The sequence below is a fragment of the Micromys minutus genome (genome assembly GCF_963924665.1).
Source record: "Micromys minutus genome assembly, chromosome: 10".
Classification (NCBI taxonomy): Eukaryota; Metazoa; Chordata; class Mammalia; order Rodentia; family Muridae; genus Micromys; species Micromys minutus.
Genome location: NC_137979.1, coordinates 18,381,820 through 18,400,946, shown reverse-complemented (window position 1 = coordinate 18,400,946; position 19,127 = coordinate 18,381,820). Strand labels below are relative to the sequence as shown.

General features: G+C 47.6%; 1 protein-coding gene across 4 annotated transcripts in view; it reads left to right on the top strand.

The window, feature by feature from the left end:
• Positions 1–233: 233 nt before the first annotated feature.
• SHISA6 (shisa family member 6) overlaps positions 234–19,127 on the top strand; it is a gene marked incomplete at both ends in the record, with an annotated part of 275,963 nt that continues 257,069 nt past the window's right edge. For all 4 annotated transcript variants that reach the window (XM_080924420.1, XM_080924419.1, XM_080924418.1 and 1 more), the window contains one exon: positions 234–883. In XM_080924420.1, the coding sequence (XP_080780546.1) occupies positions 234–883 (650 nt within the window). The remainder of the gene's footprint in view (positions 884–19,127) is intronic.

Here is a 19,127-nt window from a genome sequence, read left to right as displayed (position 1 = left end):
GGAGCCCGCAGGGGGAGCGCGGAGCCGGCACGCAGCCTGAGAGCCCCGCGCAGCCCGCGCCCCGCCGCTCCGTGCGCTCCCACCGCCGCCTGCGCCTCGATGGCGCCATCTCCCCGCCGCTGAGCGGTCCGCCTCGCCCTCCCAGCCCGCGCGGCCACTCTCGGAGCCCGGCCAGCCGCCGGGGCAGCGGCCTGCGGCCCGCGTTCGCCCGCGCCCTCCCGCCCGGCCCCGCCATGGCGCTGCGCCGCCTCCTGCTGCCGCCTCTGCTGCTGTCGCTGCTGCTGTCGCTCGCGTCCCTGCACCTGCCGCCCGGCGCAGACGCCGCCCGCGGCCGCGCCGCTAACCGGACCCTGAGCGCGGGAGCCGTCGGAGGTCGGCGTGCGGGGGGCGCCCTGGCCCGAGGCGGCCGCGAGCTCAACAGCACCGCCCGGGCGTCCGGCGTCCCGGAGGCGGGCAGCCGGCGGGGACAGTCCGCAGCGGCGGCGGCGGCGGCGGCGGCCAGCGCGACTGTTACTTACGAGACTTGCTGGGGCTACTACGACGTGAGCGGCCAGTACGACAAGGAGTTCGAGTGTAACAACAGCGAGAGCGGCTACCTGTACTGCTGCGGCACCTGCTACTACCGCTTCTGCTGCAAGAAGCGCCACGAGAAGCTGGACCAGCGCCAGTGCACCAACTACCAAAGCCCGGTATGGGTGCAGACGCCCAGCACCAAGGTAGTGTCGCCGGGGCCCGAGAACAAGTACGACCCGGAGAAGGACAAGACCAACTTCACCGTCTACATCACTTGCGGGGTGATCGCCTTCGTCATCGTGGCGGGCGTCTTCGCCAAGGTCTCCTATGACAAGGCCCACCGCCCTCCTCGAGAGATGAACATCCACAGGTGAGAGGCGCTACCGGGTGTCTGCCTCGGGTCCTCAGGCCTCGCCCCCCCCCCCTTAACGTAGCCCCTGACCCCGTTCTCTTCAAGCATACTTCTTCCTCCCTTCTAAGTCACTTCTACCGTTGCTTTCTTTAGGAGCAATAGGCTCATCCGCATTCCCTAGGAAGCAGCTAGGTATGCTTTTGGCATTAGAGGGATTTGCAAAACCAAGTACCAATTAACGGAATTCATGATGTTCAAGGGGTAAGAATTTCACCAATTTTCCAATCCCCATGCTCTGTTTTTCATGGCGTGCAGACACTTTACTATGGGTTGTACCATGCTTAGTTTTTCTGTTTGTTTGTTTGTTTTTTGTATTTTTTTGAACTGGAGTCTCACTTTAATATAAAGAACAGAGCAGTGTGGGCACCTCACTGAAAAGAATAGCAAGTTGGTTAGTGTTCTTAGGTGTTTAGTGCAAGACGGTTTGGGAAGGGTGGTTGCCTCTGCTGGGGAGAAGGTTCCCCATTGCGAGTTGACAGAACAGAGGGTAAGTCTTCTAGTGGGGTGCAGAAGGCTGGAGGACTTCTCCCAAGGCAGACCTCGTTCAGGCCATCTTTTACTGCACACATGGTCGAGACAGTGGGGACTGTCCCCTTCCAAAATGTATCACAGGAGCTGGAAACCTGATAGTCCGTAGTTCCACTCTGATTTCCTGCCACCCATGTCTCTGACTCCCAGGGTGATCATTGGAAAGTCAGAGCCAAAGGGACAATAGGAGCCCAGCCTCTTCTTTAGGAATTGCACAGGCAGAGGATGTGAAATCAGCTGTGCCTCCAGCGTCCCCATGAAGATGAATGGTTGGATGTGACTCCAATGAAAACCCTGCCCCAGGAAACACTTCCATTTCTGGCACACAGAGTGGCACTGCCCTAGTTCCCAGGTGCAGCCCCCCCCCCCCAGCCCACTGCTTGTGAGTTGACCCACCAAGCCTGGTCCAGTCCATCCACCTTTAGCTCATGTCTGCACATTGCTTATTATCCCTGTGGCTTGAAAACCTCCCCCTGTCACTGCTCCGAACATTAATCTCCCCTACCTTGTTGAAAAGAGGAAGGCAGGCAGAAATTTCTAGGCATGCTGAAAGAGCTGATTCTGCCTGCCCCTCCCCCGATCTAGTGGGTGTTGAGAGAAGATGTCAAGGACTAGACTTGGGTGCACTCTAGAGGAAGCATCCCTTCTTAACCCCTTATTACCTGACCTTGCCACCATAGTCTTCCTTTAGCTACTTCTAACATGGGCTTACTCAGCATCCCTTTAACTGGGAACTAGGCTTGTGAGATGGCTGTGTAGAAGATGGGTACTGTGAACAAAATAAGAGCAAGACACCACTTCCTAGGAGTTTGGTCTGGCAATGAATTCTCTCTTGGTTTAGCTTGCAAAGCAAAGAATGGCTCAGGGGCAGGGGCCTTTCTGAAGCAAATATGCCATTGTTCCTCAACTGTCATCCCTGACCCAGGACTCAGGGACACATCTCCACTTTCCTGTCTTGGCTCAGTAAACCCATGCTGGTTCTGACCATTTCCTAGTCGATTCCCACAAATATCTCTTGGGGTGCCTCCCTGCCTCCTCCACCCACCCCCCCCGCTACCCCTCTCCCGTCCCCTCTGTTCACTTTCTTCCTCCCCATCCCCGCCTTATTCAGTTGGTTCGTGACTGCTTGTGTTGATAAAGTTTCGGCCTCAGAGATTAAAGTCTGAGATTAAATCCCCATGAAAACCGACATTGCCACGTGGTTCTGGAGAAGTAACTCGTTCTTCATGTTCCTCTCTTCTTGTCCACATACTCTCTGTGTCCCACGTGGTGGGAGTGGGGGAGCAGTTCCTGGGGTTGAGAGAAGGAGAGAGTGAACCTTGGGGAGAAAGCTGAATTTCAGGCCTCAGACCATTATGTAAATATGCCATGTTTCTCCCTCAAATTCATCACCTGATTTCATTCAGTTCACAGCGCCTCTCCAGCAGCTGCAGCCTCGCCTGATGGGTGCTTCGGAAGCCGTCATTCTGGTACTGGGTGGATAGGGGACAATGCTTATGAGTGTCTGTGAGCAGGTGGGGGCTGGGGCGTAGGAGGTCAGTGGTCTTGAAGGACACTCAGGAGTGACCTTGAGCACGTTAGGGAACTTCTTTTTTTAGCTCTGGCAAGTTAGCATATGTCCTGGACCTCTTCCTTCCAAGTGCCCACCTTGCTTTCACATGCTCCTCTGGGCGGGAGCAGGAGGGGACCCATCTTTCTCTTTGTTAACCTTAGAAGTCATTGCTTGCCACAGCTGGGTGTGGATGGACCGTTTTTTTTTAGTCTGTGTTGTTAGAGAGTCAAGGTAGGGGAAAGGGCTGGTTTTGTAGGACATATGCATTCATGGTAATGGGATTTTCTTAGGGAAGGTGGGGAGAAACAAGAATGTTCATGGTCAGAGGTCAAGGAGGGAGCTAGGATGCGTTTCAGTTCCATGCCTTTTGAAGTAGTGCAGATGTGTCCTTACTCAAAGGGAGAACAGAGCTATTACAATGTGTGAACCTCCCTGAAGGTAGGCAGAAGTGGCCTCTTCCTGCCCTGGGGCAAGTGGTCCTGAGTATGAGGGAGTTTCAGTAGGGAAAGCCTCACCGCAAAGGGGTATCGTGGGAGTCTGAGGAGAGTTGGAAGAGGGATAGGCCATCCGCTCTGCCTCTGTGCTCACAGGCTGGGCCGCCCTGGGCTTGCCTTACACATGTGCATTCCTCACGGTTCTTGAATCTCTCCCTCCCTGGCAGGGAAGAGCCCTCATGAGCAGGATTCTGTTGAGAAGTCTGTGTTTGGAGGGGAGAGAGCCAGCTCTCTGGGGATTCTGACAGACAGGCCTGTGGGAATGATGTGAACACACCCATGTCCAGCTGGTCGGGCTCTGGGGAGGATAACTTGATGTTAGCTTTGGATGAAGGTGGAAACCCCCGTTCTATTAGAAGGTATATCCTTTTCTCGCCCCTGCTTTCAAACTTCCTGGGTGAAGGCTGGAATCACAGGCACCCCATGATTGTCATGTTTCCTGAGTGTCTCTGAGGTTGTTATCTGGGGCTGTTTGTCCAGAGAGTGATGACTATGTCCTCCAGGAGTATGGGCTCTTCCCAGCATCCAGCCTAGGAGGCTGGCCCCTTTGACTTTTTATGCTGCCCTCAGCTGTCTCACATCCAACACATCCAAACCCATTCTTCCTCCTCACCATGAGCTGCTTCATTAATGTCTTGGAGATGGGAATCAGTCTAAGGAGGAGCCCCGTGACTCCTTTTTTAAGTGGCTAATTAACTGATGGGTTAGGAAGGTATTAAGATGCTGGAGACACAGTTGCTGAAGTCAGAGGTACCTAGACAGGGCTAAGAATATGCTGGAAGGTAGTCAGGGAAGATGGGAGGATACTCAGAGAGGCAGAGCCTGGGTATATGTCGTCAGGAGAAGAGGAGGGTATTAGGAGGTAACTCATCTGCTGAGTCCGAATCAACTTTCTGGTTTCTACAGTAGGCCAGGGAAAACTTTGCTTTGCCTTTTCTCTGTCTGGATGTCAATTACAAGCCAGGAGAGCTCTGCTTTCCTTTTCAGGCCAGCAGGACCACTTCAGAGCTGAGCAAGTGAAGAACTCTTTCTGAATACCAGGAGACAAACTGTCAAAACCTCTCAAATACTCCAGTTTCTGAAGTGAGCTCTCCATAATGAATTGATCTAAACAGAGCTAGCTTCTTTTTTTCTTTTTCTTTTTTTCTTTTTAACTCCAAATACAAAAGGTTGGAAGGAAAGGGGAAAAACAAATCATGCCTTGGGCTGAAATTTCTTACCCTTTTCATGTTTTGTTTTTCTTGTGAATTAAAAAAAAAACGCACATAGGGAAAACTAGAAAATTACAGAAGGTTTATAAAGAAAGGTTAGGGCCAGGACCCCAGGAAGCGGGTAAGAGGGTAGCACAACTAAGAGAAAGAGAGAGATTGGACAAAAGGTTGATGATTATCATGGAAGGGACCAAGCTGCACTGTCAACCCTCTGCAGGTGGGTTTTGTTGTGGTTCTTGGATGTCGGTGGAAACACTGCCAAGGAGCCTGCTCACCTTATGAGGGCAAGGAGTGGTTCAAAGTCCAAAGCACACTCCCTTGACACTCAGGCTAACAAGCTTCATTCTTGCTTATAGAGACACAAGCATGCCCACAATCCTCAACGACCCGGCGACCCTGACAGTACTCTGGGGTCCTGCTGCTCACTGCGTTCCTGTGCTTTTCTACCCGTCCCCTGGGCCCAGAAGACTTGCCCGTCTGCCCCACCCGGCCCTGTTAATATGTTCATCTCAAGGCATCAGCCTTGAGGACATCGAGAGCTTTCCCATAGTTCTTTCTCGTCTCCTGAGGCACCTGTAGAAGACAAAATGTAATTCATTGCTTTCAGCTGACTTGAAGGAGCAATTGCATCGACTGGTGCATTGGTTATTGGTTTCGATCACTTGTGCAGAAAGCCGCAGTTAAGACATCTGAAGTGTGCAGTGATTAAAAGAGGTCAGTTATCACAGACAGACAGACAGACAGATGTGCCTAATCTTTAATAAAAAGGCAGTGATACCTAAAAGAACTTCCCCTGTCTAGTTCCACTGGTTGGTTTTTCAGGACCTGGAAGGATATTATTTAGGTCTTAATTTTCATAGCCAGGGAGAGCCTCTCCCTACTACTGCATGTTGGACTTAGCTCTCTGCACCTGACTACCACAGTTGCCCGCTTCCTTCTCCCCTGTGCCCACCCTGTCCACTGCAGTTTCTAAGTAGCCGGTGTCTACTTAGAATCATCAGACTCAAGTGCATGCTGCCTTACAGGTTTGTTGCATTCCTTCGGCAGTACGCGTTTTGTGAGATTACAAAATCTTGACTTGCTGTTATGGCTGCGAAAGCTGTCTCAGGGGTGGAGAGGGATTCACAACAGGAAACATAAGGGCCTAGGCTACTTTCGTCTCAAACACACCTCTCTGTGGTGATTCTGTTCCTCTTTTCTGAGAAATACTCAAGTTCATGATTTTTCCCTGAGTTGTATTCACGACCTTCTATTTTTACTGATCCTGTTGGCAGACATTTAGAGGGGGAAAAGGTCTGGGTGTAGAGAGTTTACCAGCAAATCCTAACAGGGTTCAAGGACTGTGGGTTGAGCCTCTCGTAGGCTTATTGTACAGGCAATCAAGGCATATTGTTAACTCTAATTTTTATGGTCTTCTGTTTTTGTTTTTGTTTTGTTTTTTCCCCTACAAGTGAAACCAAAATCTAAGGAAAAAGCAGACTAACATATTTTATTATTTTTCCATCAGAATCCTGGGCATATTCCTACAGGCAATTTAACTCTGTAATTTTATAAGTGAGCCACTTGAAATCAACAGAGCATAGGTCACAAGGACACATGTGCTAGTTGAGTTAGCTTTCACTGAAAGCCCAGGTGTCCAGACCCTGGGCCCAGGCTCAGTCTCCTCCTTGTCTTCATCAAAGCATTGCTTTATGCTTGGTTCTTAGTCATCAGCAAATAACTTTCAGATAGCTGGGGATGTGAGTGACAGGTTTTTCTTTTGCACTCCTCTGTGTGCTCTTGAGTCTTGCTGGCCTCTGTGTTTCCATCCACCAACAGAATTTCTCGAGATTGTCCCTGGTCGGTCTTTTTATACAGTTTCTCTGAGTTCTTTTCTAAAGGGCAATAACCTGATCTAAGCATAATCCTTTAATAAGATGTGAGTAATGCCGACTGTGGAAGAAGGAAAATACGGCATATGCCAAAGGAGGGTGGACCAGAGCAAGGAAACACTGAGTAACAGTGTGGGTAGAAGTCTGAAATTAAAAATATGGATGCTTCCGTTCTCACCTGGAGGTGGGGGAAGTGGCTGAGACTTACCTTGTCAGTGAAGGTCCGCAGTGTGTGTGTGTGTGTGTGTGTGTGTGTGTGTGTGTGTGTGTGTTCCTGGGTCTGTCTGTCTGTTCAGAATTACCCTCTAGCTGTATGTAAGATCACTCTTTGAGACCCAAAAGCACAGTTCTCTGCCCTGGATCAAGCAACCATCATCCAATGGAGCTGGAAGCTGGGTCTGTCTTTATATGAGATGAATCCCTATGACATGATGCCTGGGGTCTTTACATTTGATATGCCAGATCCTCTCTTTGAAAGAACCGGGCTGTCTGTATACTGGATTCTCTTTCTAAGTAGCCTCCTTGAGAGGCCACGTGCTGATTCTTCTCATGCAAATGGCTCCTTAGCATGTCTCTCGGAAATACTTTGAGACTCTATGTCCAGTCATGTTGGCTTCCTGTAACCACAACATATTTTCACCCTCCCAGGGAGATCGGTTCCATTTGAGGGGTCGTAAGTCATGGGTCAGGTTGGTGACTGGAGAAGATGATGCGACACCACAGTGCCTTCGCTGCCCAGAGCTGCTAGGAGTAATGTTTCTGCTTTCTCAAAAGGCAGGAAGGACCAGAGGAGGACAGAGCCCCTCACCTGCCATGACCATGCGATAAGTACTTCTTAGGCTAGACTGGTTTCAAGTGACAGCAAAGCACCAGGCAAGCTTGGGATAGTTGGAAAAGAAGACAAAGGAAAAGAGTTGAATATGCATCAAACACTTCGGATAACTGCTCAGGAAGAGTGGAAAAAAAGATTGTCCCACATTTCTGCATAAAATAGTAGACAGATCGCTCAATTTAGCTTCCTGCTTTGATACCGAGGGTAAAGGGACCCAGTTTCTTTGGGATGCATGCAGAGAGGAAACCTGGGATCAGAGACCCTGTTCACTGCCCTCTGCTCTCTTGTCAGAGGGCCACCGCCTCTGCAATTCTGTATTCAGATGGGGTTACCACTTGGGTCAGATGGCATAGATATTTGCAGATCCATGGAGATGAGGCTGCCACAGCATTTCTAGAAGATTCGTAACAGCCATTCTTCATGGCTGCCTTCTTCCCATGCCCCACCCCCACACCAATAAATATTTATGGGATAGAGTTGGTTGGAGCCAGAGTGGACTGGCTGAATCAAGAGCAAGAGTCAGGGAGGTACCCACTATAGGGTCCGAAGTTGGGACAGTGATGACTGTGCCCTTGCAGGTAAGTACTTTCCCTCCATCTCAGTCGGTGGCTAGGAGAAAGTGGGAGTCTGAGCACATGTATCACTCCCATGGCCCCTCCAATTTATGTAGAGGCATCTTTTAGGCACTCTTGAGGGAGTCCTTTCCACGATGAACTTGGGTAGTGGGCATCGAAAGGTAGGACTTCTTCCTTCCTGCAAGGAACTTGCACTCTTACCTGTGCAACTCAGGAGAGCTGTGAGGCCCCGAGGTTTCAGTTGGATGAGGTCACAAGCGATAGGACCTGTCCTTGAAAACTTACTATACACCAGGAATCCTTTTCTGCATTTGCCAAGCCAAGTCTTACTGCACCCCTCCCCTCAACCCCCAGAATATAGAGCCCTATGTTACAGACGAGGAAGCCTACTCAGAGAACCGTGAGTTGCCTAAGGCCAGGCTACCATTATGTTGGGCATCTCTGTCTCCCTTTAGGGTCCAGAATAATAGCTGTCTTTCTCCTTCCGACAGAATGAGAGAAACCCCCAAATGCATAAGAAAGCAGCCCCTCTACCTACCCCTGGGATGTTAGTAGGACCCCTACTTAGACTGCATGTGGGGTACAGAGGTGCCCAGAACAGCAAGAGGGTTTTGTTTCAAGGGTGGATACTGTTGGCTGAGATAATGAAGGCATACAAAGATGTGTAAGAAGTGAGTAGAAACCTTGAAGCTCATTGAGGGAAAAACAAAAAGAATCCAACCCTCCTGAGTGGTTCAGAAAGAAGCCCCAGGCAGTTTGAGCATGAGTCATAGGCTCGGGGAGAGATTAGAGGAGCTAGGAAGTGGAGGGAAGATGTGGTCTAGGGAGAGGTTGGACCTCAGGGCACCCCAGTTTTAATTACTGAGCACCGCAGCTCACTAACAGGTCCATTTATCATAGTCCCTCTCCACCCCCTTCCCCACTTATATATAACACTCAGTGCTGCACATACAAAAGAGAGCTGCAGACAATTCTCTTATGCCCATTTGAGCTGTCCTTTCTCACTTCTGTCCAACTCACCGTGCAAACTCCGGACTTTGCTCCTTCTACAGGACCAGGTCATAGGACCTGAGAAGGCACAGGAGGAGGAAGGAATCCTGACGAGTCCTAACAGGCACAGTGGACTGTGGCCTCCAGCTATAATGTCTAAGTGTCAGCTAGCTGGGGCCCACATCCTTGGTCTGTAGCACTTCATTCAGCAGGGGTATGGGAGCAGAGTCTCTATCCATGGAAGTTGTTTCAGTAGCCTCCAGAAACTTAGCTCTGCACAGCACTGGTTTGGTCCTCTTGCTTCCTCCCAGCTTTTTGCCCTCCTAGGATCCTCCTTGCCTAAAGCCACTGTTCCTGTCTCCAGTGGGAGCTAAGGGTCCAGCAAGGCTTTGGGTGACTAGGACCTTGGCCCTGATCCCTAAAGTGGGTAGAGGAGTCTTTGTTTCCTGTGGCCTTGTCAAATGTGCTTGTTATCCCTTGGGGTTTTGGCGTTAGGTTTCATGTCCTGTTCCTATTAGCATCTGCATTAAACTCTCATTATCTAACACACCTGGCTTCTGGACATGTATGCTGTTTTCTAAGTCAAATGTCCTCTTCTGGGAAATGTGGTTTCCACCCTTCTTCCCCTTCCTGCACTCCAGGGAACTTGGGCCGTGGGATGGGCTATTAGGTACAGTCTAAGAGAGTCTTCTATGACTCTTCCATCCGCTCCTTTCCTAGGTCCTGAGGCTTAAGGTTTTTTTTTTTTTTTTTTTTTTTTTTTTTTTTTTAACTGTATTTAGTAGATGGGTACAGGGGAGAGAAGGTGAGGAAGCAACAGTTGTTGGTTTTTTTTTGTTTGCCCAGTTCTGGAGTCAGGGTGAGATTTCTGCAGGAGGGAGGTGGGACTTCACACTGGCCTCTCTTTTGGAGGGTGAATGAGGTTCACATCAAGCCACCTCCATGGGATGATTGGCGGGATACTAGTCTAGATACCAATGCTGCTTCAGTACAGGAGGAAGACCATGGAGCACTTCCCTCCTACTCTGCTCCTGGTTGGTTGTCTCTGACTGATAACTATGTCAAGAAGGCTGCCTGACATGTCCTGTGAGTAACAGCCCCTAGGCTTCAGGAACCAGGACAGGCCATTTGTGTTTAGGTGACCCACAGCCAGGACACACGTCCATGCAGTGGGTACCTCTTCTCTGGAACCTTGACCATTTGCAAACAAGAATATGAGGTCTTTAAGCAAAGAATCTGCTGTGTTTCTTTCTGCTTTTTAGAGTCACATCATTAAAATGTATCTTCTTGTGACTTCCCATGTCTCCTCTGCTACCACCACTTTTCTGTTTCTCCCTCTCTTGATTACTGGTCACTTCTGTCTTGCCTTTTTAACCCTTCCCCCCCTCCAGATCTTCTTGAATCCATCCAGCTGTGACTTCATTAAATAGCATCGATTCAGATGCCACTAATTCAAAATGTATCCAAATTGGACCGGGACAGAGTTGTTTTTTCCTTTCTCCGTCTGATAGAAAGCTACAATGGGCAGATTAATAGCCCAGACAAGACTGCAAAGTCTGTGCAGGGCACATATGCTTCAGAGAAGGACAGATTGTCTGAGCCAGCCAGTGAGACAATTGGCATGCTAAGGACCAATTGTTCACATCTATTCAATAAAGTCGCTTCTAAAGATCAATTTTGTTTTATTATTTTTAAATTTCATTTAGAACGCCACAATGGCTCAAGGAACCGTAAAAATGTTATTCCCTGGCTCAGGTCTGCTTTCAGCTTTCTGGAAGCAGAAGGAAGCTGACCACAAGTTCAAAGCCTGCCTTGACTGTAAAGTGAGTTTGAGCAATTTAGTGAGACCCTATCTCAAACTAAAATGTCAAAGACAGCTGGGAATAAAGTGCTTGCCTAGAGTGCATTGGCCTAGGTGGACTCCTCAGTATTGTGCGCAGGCGTGTGCAATCGCACACAGTTATATCCTATATGTGTTTGGTAATTCCATTCCTGTAGTGCCTTTCCAGGTTGCTATAGAATGAGTGTTGCTCAACTCCCTTCAAAATGCCATTTGAATTCCCTCCAGGGAATCTCTCAGATTTTCTCTCATTTCTTTTTCTCATTTCATTTTCTCCTTTTTTCCGAATCCACAAGTTTTTCAGCTTTGAGAAGTAGGGTTTGTTTACACTATCGTGGCTGCAGGGTGGCCAGCTGACCCTTGGAGGAAAAGGTCCCAGAGGGACAGAGGACCTTTGTTCCATTGGTGGGTCTTGCTCAGTGACCTGGGCTACATAAATCGCTGTCCCAACACCACTGCTCAGAAGTGGAAGCTTCACACCTCCTGTAGGAATGATCTGAGAGCAGTCAGCAGGCATCCTTCACTCTTCCAGATAAAGGACTTTGACATCCTCTTCTTCATCTGCATAAATGCTCTCCCGGGACAGATAAGAGAGCTCTTTTCTCTTACGTTGGGGGTTGTCATCCATCCTTTCCTGCCTTGGGGCATTTTTCTGAATGTCAAGATAGGGAGCGGCTTCCATCACTCCATCTCCATGATCTTGGTGAGTCTGCCCGTCCCTCTGGTCTATTAGCTGGATGTGAGATAAGGGAGAATACACTGTAGTGATATGGACTTCGGCGGCTCATTCTGACCCCAGATCACTTGAGAAATCAGGACAACGGGTGGCATCTTCAGCTAAAACAGTAGCATCTGTGGGGATGGAGGAGGATGTACATGTGCCTGTATTCTTACCCTTTAGTCCTTATTGAAGGACAAAAGACATCCTTTGCAATTGGCCTCATAATAATGCTTGGTTTTAGCATGTTTATCTTGTAGACACTCTTGGCAGAAAGGGACTCAGAATGTCTTTTTAGTCTCTTCCCTCTGGCCAGTATCTCCTCTTCTTCTTGGGTCTAAGTGTTCATTTAGTCATTTATTCTTCAGTCTGTTGTACTCTTAGAATGCATTTTCAGTTGACATTCCTGGGGAACCCAAACTGCTTCTTCACCTTTAGAGGACTGCCAACCATCTCATAGACGGCAGTCACTCCATCATCTCTTCAGAATCCATCATTTGAATCGGTAGCCATATTTGTGAGTGTTCCCATGGTGCATGGCTTTAAGTCTCTCTAGTGTTGCCGAGGCCATCTATCTACCACAACAGCCACACATGGACCCCAGTCACTCAGACTCAGCCTAAAGATCCAGAGGGTTCTTTTAGGGAAGCTGGTTGACAAAAGAAGCTCAAGAAAGTAACTTTTCTGAGTTGCAAGTCCCATTAACGGGGCTGGTCAGGAAGTGTCAGCCTCATTTGCTTAAACTGGAAGAATGCTCAGCATCCTGTAAACTACGGAATGATCAACTGAATAGCATTCACATGAATATTATTTACTAGAGCATGAAAACAATGTTTATACTTTATCTTAAAGAAGGGAAAGATGGACAGATAAAAGCAAAAAGGAAGGAAAAAAAGAGAGTTGAAGAAAAAATGAATATTTTATAGAGAATATTTGCTTAGTCAAGTTGATATGTTTGTCCAACCAAGCCCCTGAAGGAAACCAAGAATTTGCTCTTGTTGTGGGTCTTCTGGCTCTTTATGGGTCTCGATCTTGGTGCTTCTTTGTTTGACAGACAAAGTATGATCTGATCTGCAATGGCCGAGTGCAGAAGAACACAGTGTCATTACACCTGCCTCTCCAGGTCTAAGGACAGGGTTTAGAAACACCTGCTCTATGGCACGTAGACGTCTTGTCATTAGGCTGTGGTGGGAAATGTGATCTGCGGGTGATCCCTTCCAAGATGATCATGGCCACAGCAATATCATGTGATTTGAGAGTTTTGTTAGATCAGCTTTGTTGAACCGTTCTCCACAACTTCTCTCTCCCACCTGTGCTACGCTTGTGTTTCTCTAGGCCATGCCCATTTAAGATTTATTTAGTCAAATATTTATTTAGTGCTTCCTAGGCATTAGACTCTGTTATGTGTTTCATTAATATTAACTAATTTCATGATCTTCACGATAATCCTAAGAGGTAGACAATACTATTTTTTGCCTTATTACTTAGACTTAATTTTTAAATGAGGAAACAGCCAAGGGAGGACAAGTAGCCGGCTGATGACCATTAGTGTAGGAAATGGCCACCGTTCTAATGTAGGATCCCTGTTTAGAATATTAGTATTTAGCCACCAGGCTGTTGTCTGTGTTTTGCTCACCTAGAGACTGAGGTTTTTTAGCAGAAGCAAAAAGGAAAACAAAACAAAACAGAGCATCAAAACCAACCCAAAACAAACTGAATGTACAATAAACTTGTACCTTTTATAAACTCACCTGTCGTGTGCTTGGCTATGTGGTTATTCTAACGCATCTTGGTAACAGTTCTCTTCCCCTGTTCCTAGGTCCCAGGCCCTTACTTTCAAGTAGCCAGTAGTAACACTTGACACACTCAAATGAAATTCATTCTCAAATCATCCAAAGATTGCTGGAAAGTCTGTTTGGTCTTGATGCTTCTATATTTCTTACACATGGGTAAATTTGCATTATGATTTCTGAGTTCTGGGAGGAACACGCAGAGATGATACTGTTGGGAATGGGTTCTCAGACTCTGCAGACTCTTGGTTTGTCACTTGCTAAGAGCCTCAGGCCAGGCATACATCGAGCAGCAGCAACTGGCCCTACTTATTTGAAAAACATAACAAGCAGGCCGCCCTTTCCTTGCAGAGATGTTTACTGGCCATGATGAATTCCAATTGTGCTGGGGACAACTCAGACCTGCAGAACAGCTCAATGCAGATGCATAGACATTGTTAACCAACAAATGAGATCCTGTATCCTTCCTATGCCTCTGTGTGAGAAGAGCGGTCTTGTGCACACACAAAGCCAGCAGCTGTGTTTTCAAGTGGACTGTGCGAGAACTGGGAATGGGGAGAAATAAATTTAGCCATTCTCCTTGGTCCGAGGTTATTAAAAATATGTTTATTTCAGTTGTCCTGACTGCAGATTTTGGAGGATAAAAACATTCTGACTGCCCAGAAGAGAATGTCAAAGGAGAGGGCAAAGAGGACGCCAGCCTGTCCTCAAGTTTAGTGCCAGTAAGAGCCCAGTTATCTGGAACTCAAAAAACTGGAATCCTATACCTAGCAGGATTAGAGCATCTATACATCACTTCTAGGAAGATGCAGAAGGTGGAGCTATGAGAGATTTGCAGGAAATATGAAAGTTGTCTTCCAAGCTCTCTGCCTTGCAGTTTTGACAGTGAGTTCCCTTTCCTGAACTGTACCCTGTACTTTGCTTTCTCTGTGGGAAGGATCAAAGTAATGAGAGATGGCCCTTCTCATCGAGAACCCAAATTTGTAGTGACAACAGAAAAGAATTAATTGTGTTCTTTTACAGGAGCAGGGGTGTCCTGAGAAAATCCTTCAGAAGTCAGGAGCATTCTAAGTAGTATTCTGGACTCACAGAACTCTGGCTGCAATAGCTAATTTGCAGACCAGTCCACTTGGGCCTTTCATCACACCTCCACTGCACTGTCCATTTCTTCCCATTCCATCCCCAAAGGGAAGGGCATGCCTGGGGTCTGCCTGTCCAGCTAGCTTTCCTCTTTTTGTGGAATAACTTACTGGACTGTAGCTAACCATATTTTCTTCCTTTATGTGGCTCAAGCATTTATGTGACTCACCCAGAAAGGTCGCAGCTACTAAAGGCCATGTGGGTTATTTCCAGGGTCCCCATCAGTAGGGTATGAATAGACCAAAGACTTATGAGATGGTGGGGGGGGAAGGGGGAGGTCCCAGGTTTCCACATACATCAAAAATCTAAAGTTTCATGTTGTGTTCTATTGCCAGGGTTGCTTTTAAACTTAGAAACTCATGAAGGCCAGGGTGCCAGAACTCGGCAAAGATGTTCTTAGTTCCTCATTCTGGCCCCCTGCTGAGCAGCGATCTAATGGGGTTTAGTGGCACCTGGTTAGGATATTATTTGACCAAGAGGTTAGCTGCTAAGCTGTGATGTTTCAAAGTGGATGGCGTTAATGACTCACAGTGACAAATAGACCCGGAGCAGATGGACTGCGGCTGAGGTCAGAGGTCCACTAAGGATTGAATACACTGTAAAGCTCTATTGTTCATAGACCATGGTAGGGTCATAAGGGGCTAAAACTGTGATTGCGAAGCTAGAAGGAAGGATAGATAAATCAGCGAGTGAACGGGATTAGTGAATATGTGGCTGAGGGAATGAATGAATGGATAGGTGGGGAGATAGATGAGCAGGTGGGTGAACGCACCAGATGGTTAGGCAGATGGGTGGAGCAAAGATAAATAGATGGGTACATGGAAGAATGACTGGGCACATGAATGAGAGGATGGACAGATGGCCCAATGGTTAGATGGTTAGGTAGAGTGGATGGATGGGGTTGGAAGGTGAATAGATGGATGTAGATGAATGAATAATGAGTAAAGAGGTTAAGCTAGTGAATATCTGGTCTCGACCCAGTCATTACTAATTGCATCGACATGCCCACCAATTACCTGGAATTTGCTAACTAGAAGGCCATAGTGCAAAGGTAATTTTATTGACCTGATGCAATTGTCATCTCAGAGGCTCACTGCCTCAGTCAACTAACCTATGCCTAGTCCTGGAGACCTAGCCTTTATACCATCTAATCTAGGCCTAGAATGTTTTCAGCCTCTGAGACTTACTGCTGAAGCTAACCCTTTCTTGACTCAATCTGGCTTCTCTCTCAGCCTCTAACTCTGCCTGGCCCCAAATGAACTCTGACAATATGTCCTGATCTTTTGGCTCCTTCTTATGCCCTGGCTCGTTCTGTCTTCACCTGTGTCTAGCTTGTTCTTTCTTCAACCTGCCTCTGTAAAACCCTCCCAATAAAACTGCCTCCTCTTTCTCTCTGCCCCTGTTCTTTATAACTGTCCAGGTAAAATTGTCTCCTTCCTTCCTCTCCGCACTGCCCCTCAAGTAGCTTCCCTTTCCTCTCTCTTCTTATGAGAGTTGGGCATATCCTAGTCTGTCAAATATTTCTTTGATTTGTCACTTTGTCTGCCACTCAATTAGACATCATTTTCAACCGTGGGTGCTTCCTTCTACAAACTAACTTTACCTTCATTGTTTGGGATTAAAAGTGTGCACCAAGGGTGTGTCTGTATTCGAGTCAGAGATAGTAAAAGTGTGTGCCAAGGGGTAAACCATACTGCAACTAGAAACAGGGTTTTCCTAGAAAACAACACAATCTCAGGGTTCACAGTGTGATCACATATCCTGCAACATCACAGTGGTTCCTGTTTATCAGCTTAAAAGGCCTGGAGTCATCCGGGATGGGGGGGGACCTCAGTTGAAAAAAAAATGCTTTCATCCAATTGGCTTATAGGTAACCTTGTGGGAGCATTTTCTGGTCTAATGATTGATGGAGAGAGTCCAGCCCACTCTGGATGGTGGTCCTAGGGTGTATAAAACAAGCTGAGCAAGCTATAGGGAGCCAGCCAGTGAGCAGCATCCTTCCATAGTTTCTGCTTCTGTTCCTGTCTCCAAGTTCTTGCCCTTATTTCCCTCAATGATGGATGGTGATTGGAATGTATAAGCTAATAAACCCTTTCCTTCCCAGTTGCTTTTGGGTCATTGTGTTTATTGCAGAAAACAAAAACAATAACAACATCAAAACAAAACAAACACCACACACACACACACACACACACACACATACAGAGAGAGAGAGAGAGAGAGAGAGAGAGAGAGAGAGAGAGAGAGAGAAGAGAGAAGAAAGGGGGGGAGGAGAGAGAGAGGGGGAGGGAGGGAACAAACTTTGACCCAGGCCCATCTGGGGAGAGCAGAATCATTAAAGAGGAGAGCAAGATACATGTAAGAGGTGGTCTCTGGGTAACAGAAGATGCCCAGGCTCAAGTCAGAAGCACAACACTAAATTTCTGTTCCATTTGTTTGAGTACTGAGCTAAGTCTGTGTCTTAAATCTATAGTAAAATTTAGGGTACTACAGCTGTAAATGTCACAGTCCTAGAAGCAAAGGCAGGGGGCTAGGCAAGAAAGCACACTCAGAGACTAAGTGCTGTTCAAAGGTAAAATGGCATTTCCACCCTCCTGATGACTAAAGCAATGCCTGGGACTGAAGAGGCCCATGTTTCCTGGCCTGAGTGATCAGAATTGGATTTGTTTTCCATGTCGTTGACCTTCCCCCACGAAGCATGCACCACAGGAATCCATAGAAGAGGAGGGAACAGTGAAATCAGCAAGAAAACGGATTTTTCAGGCAATAGAGTTTCTTGACTTCATCTGTTAGATGATGCAGCCGGCAGGACAGACTGGGAAAAGGCTGGGGTGAAGGCGTTCTGAAAGTTCCTAAATGAGCTACATTTATTGTAGTCACCTCTGGTGGGCACCAGGTTCCTGGTGGGTGGAGCCTTGCCCTTGCTCCCTCACATGGTCAGCTCTCTGTCTCTCTCTCTCTCTGGGTTTCTTTTTCTCTAAATGGTTCCTTTAGTTCCCTCTCCTATCTGTGAATAGTTTTTTTTTTTTTTTGGGGGGGGGGATAGCTTTCTATCTACATTTCCTTGAGACCACTGACAACATTACTCAAGGTTTTAAGCAAATAAATAAACTGATCTTGACCCAAATCACCCATCTAATTGTTTCTGCCTGCCCAGATATCACCTGGCATTTGCCAAATTAGCAGGCCCAGCTGGAGAAAACAGGACGTAGCTCTGAATGCCTCTCTCTATTTCCCTTCCTCTCTTCTGGTTCCCATTTTCTCTCTTGCCCTTTCTCCTGTTCTCTCTCTCCCTCCCCTTCTCTTTGTCTTGTCTCTGTCTGTCTCTCAGTGTGTGTGTGTGTGTGTGTGTGTGTGTGTGTCCCTCCTCTCTCCTGCCCTGGATCTTGTTCAAGTCTCTTCTCCTTCCCCTACCCTCCCTTCTCTTCTCCCCCCCACCCCGTTCCCTCCCATAGTCCCCTTTTCTCCTGCTCTAACTCCTATGTTCTCTCTTTCCAGACTAGTTACTCTTCTTGCTTTGCTCCACCTTGGTCCCCCTGAAAGTTGCTGTCCATTCTTTTAAAGCTTCTTCAATTATTCCTCAATGACCAAGTTTTTTTTTCCCTGTGGTTAGAAAGTAGCTCAGTCCTTAACCCATTTCCTCTGGCATATCCAAATTAATTAGGTGAGACCAGGATCACATACTTCAGAATTAGAGTAATATTTATCAAACACCCTGGAGAGTTGAGGGATGGAAGGTGGAGAGGAAGCAGAACAAAGAGGAGGTCACTGAACTGGGGGGGGATGGGCAGGATGGGGAACTGGCAGATGTACCCTCAGACTTGAACATGGCAGTAGGTGGGGAGGTATATGGGAAAGGCTGAATTCTGGAGAATGTTAAAGACCTGATAGAGACCAGGAACCTATGGCTGCTCACCTTCCCCTAGTGGAAATAGCATATGTTCAGGAGATCACATGGTATTATATGGTGGGTTTGAGAAACACATATTCTAGTCAACCCACTTTTCCCATTTGGCTGGGATCCTAGCTCAACCCAGTCCATTGGGCCACAGGAGATCACTCTGAACCAGTTTCCTGTAGCACATGCCTAGACACTGGGTGCTACAGCTCAGCTGTATCCCACAGTTATAACTCACTGTTAAGCTTTGGCCAGCCCTCACTCACTCAAATTCACTGGGCTTGCTGGCTTTTAAGAAGGTGGCCATTTAAGCAAGTCTTCTTGGCGGATAGGTTCCAGGAGTCTCCCAGTCCTGGGAGATAGACAAAGAGGTAAAAATGCTCAGGAAATCCCACGTAAACTGTCTCTTCAGACGAAAGTATGACACCAGACAGAGTATCTTAGTCCTTTCTTTGCCACACCCAGGCAAGTAGCATGTCTTGAGGGACCATGGGAACTCCAACAGAAAGGACACTCACTTTAGGGTCCCTTAGACACTCTGTATTCCCAGAGCCTGCTGATATTCAGTCTTGATTGGATGTTTGTGGAATTAGCCGTCTAGTTCACACAGTGCAGGGCAGATTTCCCTCTGGGGTTGCTCACCTCACCACTGTTTATACTTGGTCACTTTGTTATGATGGGCAGCCTGTCCTGCCTGCAGTAGGAAGTTGAGCCCTATCCCTGAATTTCAAACACCAGACGCCAATAGCACCTCCCTCCTTGC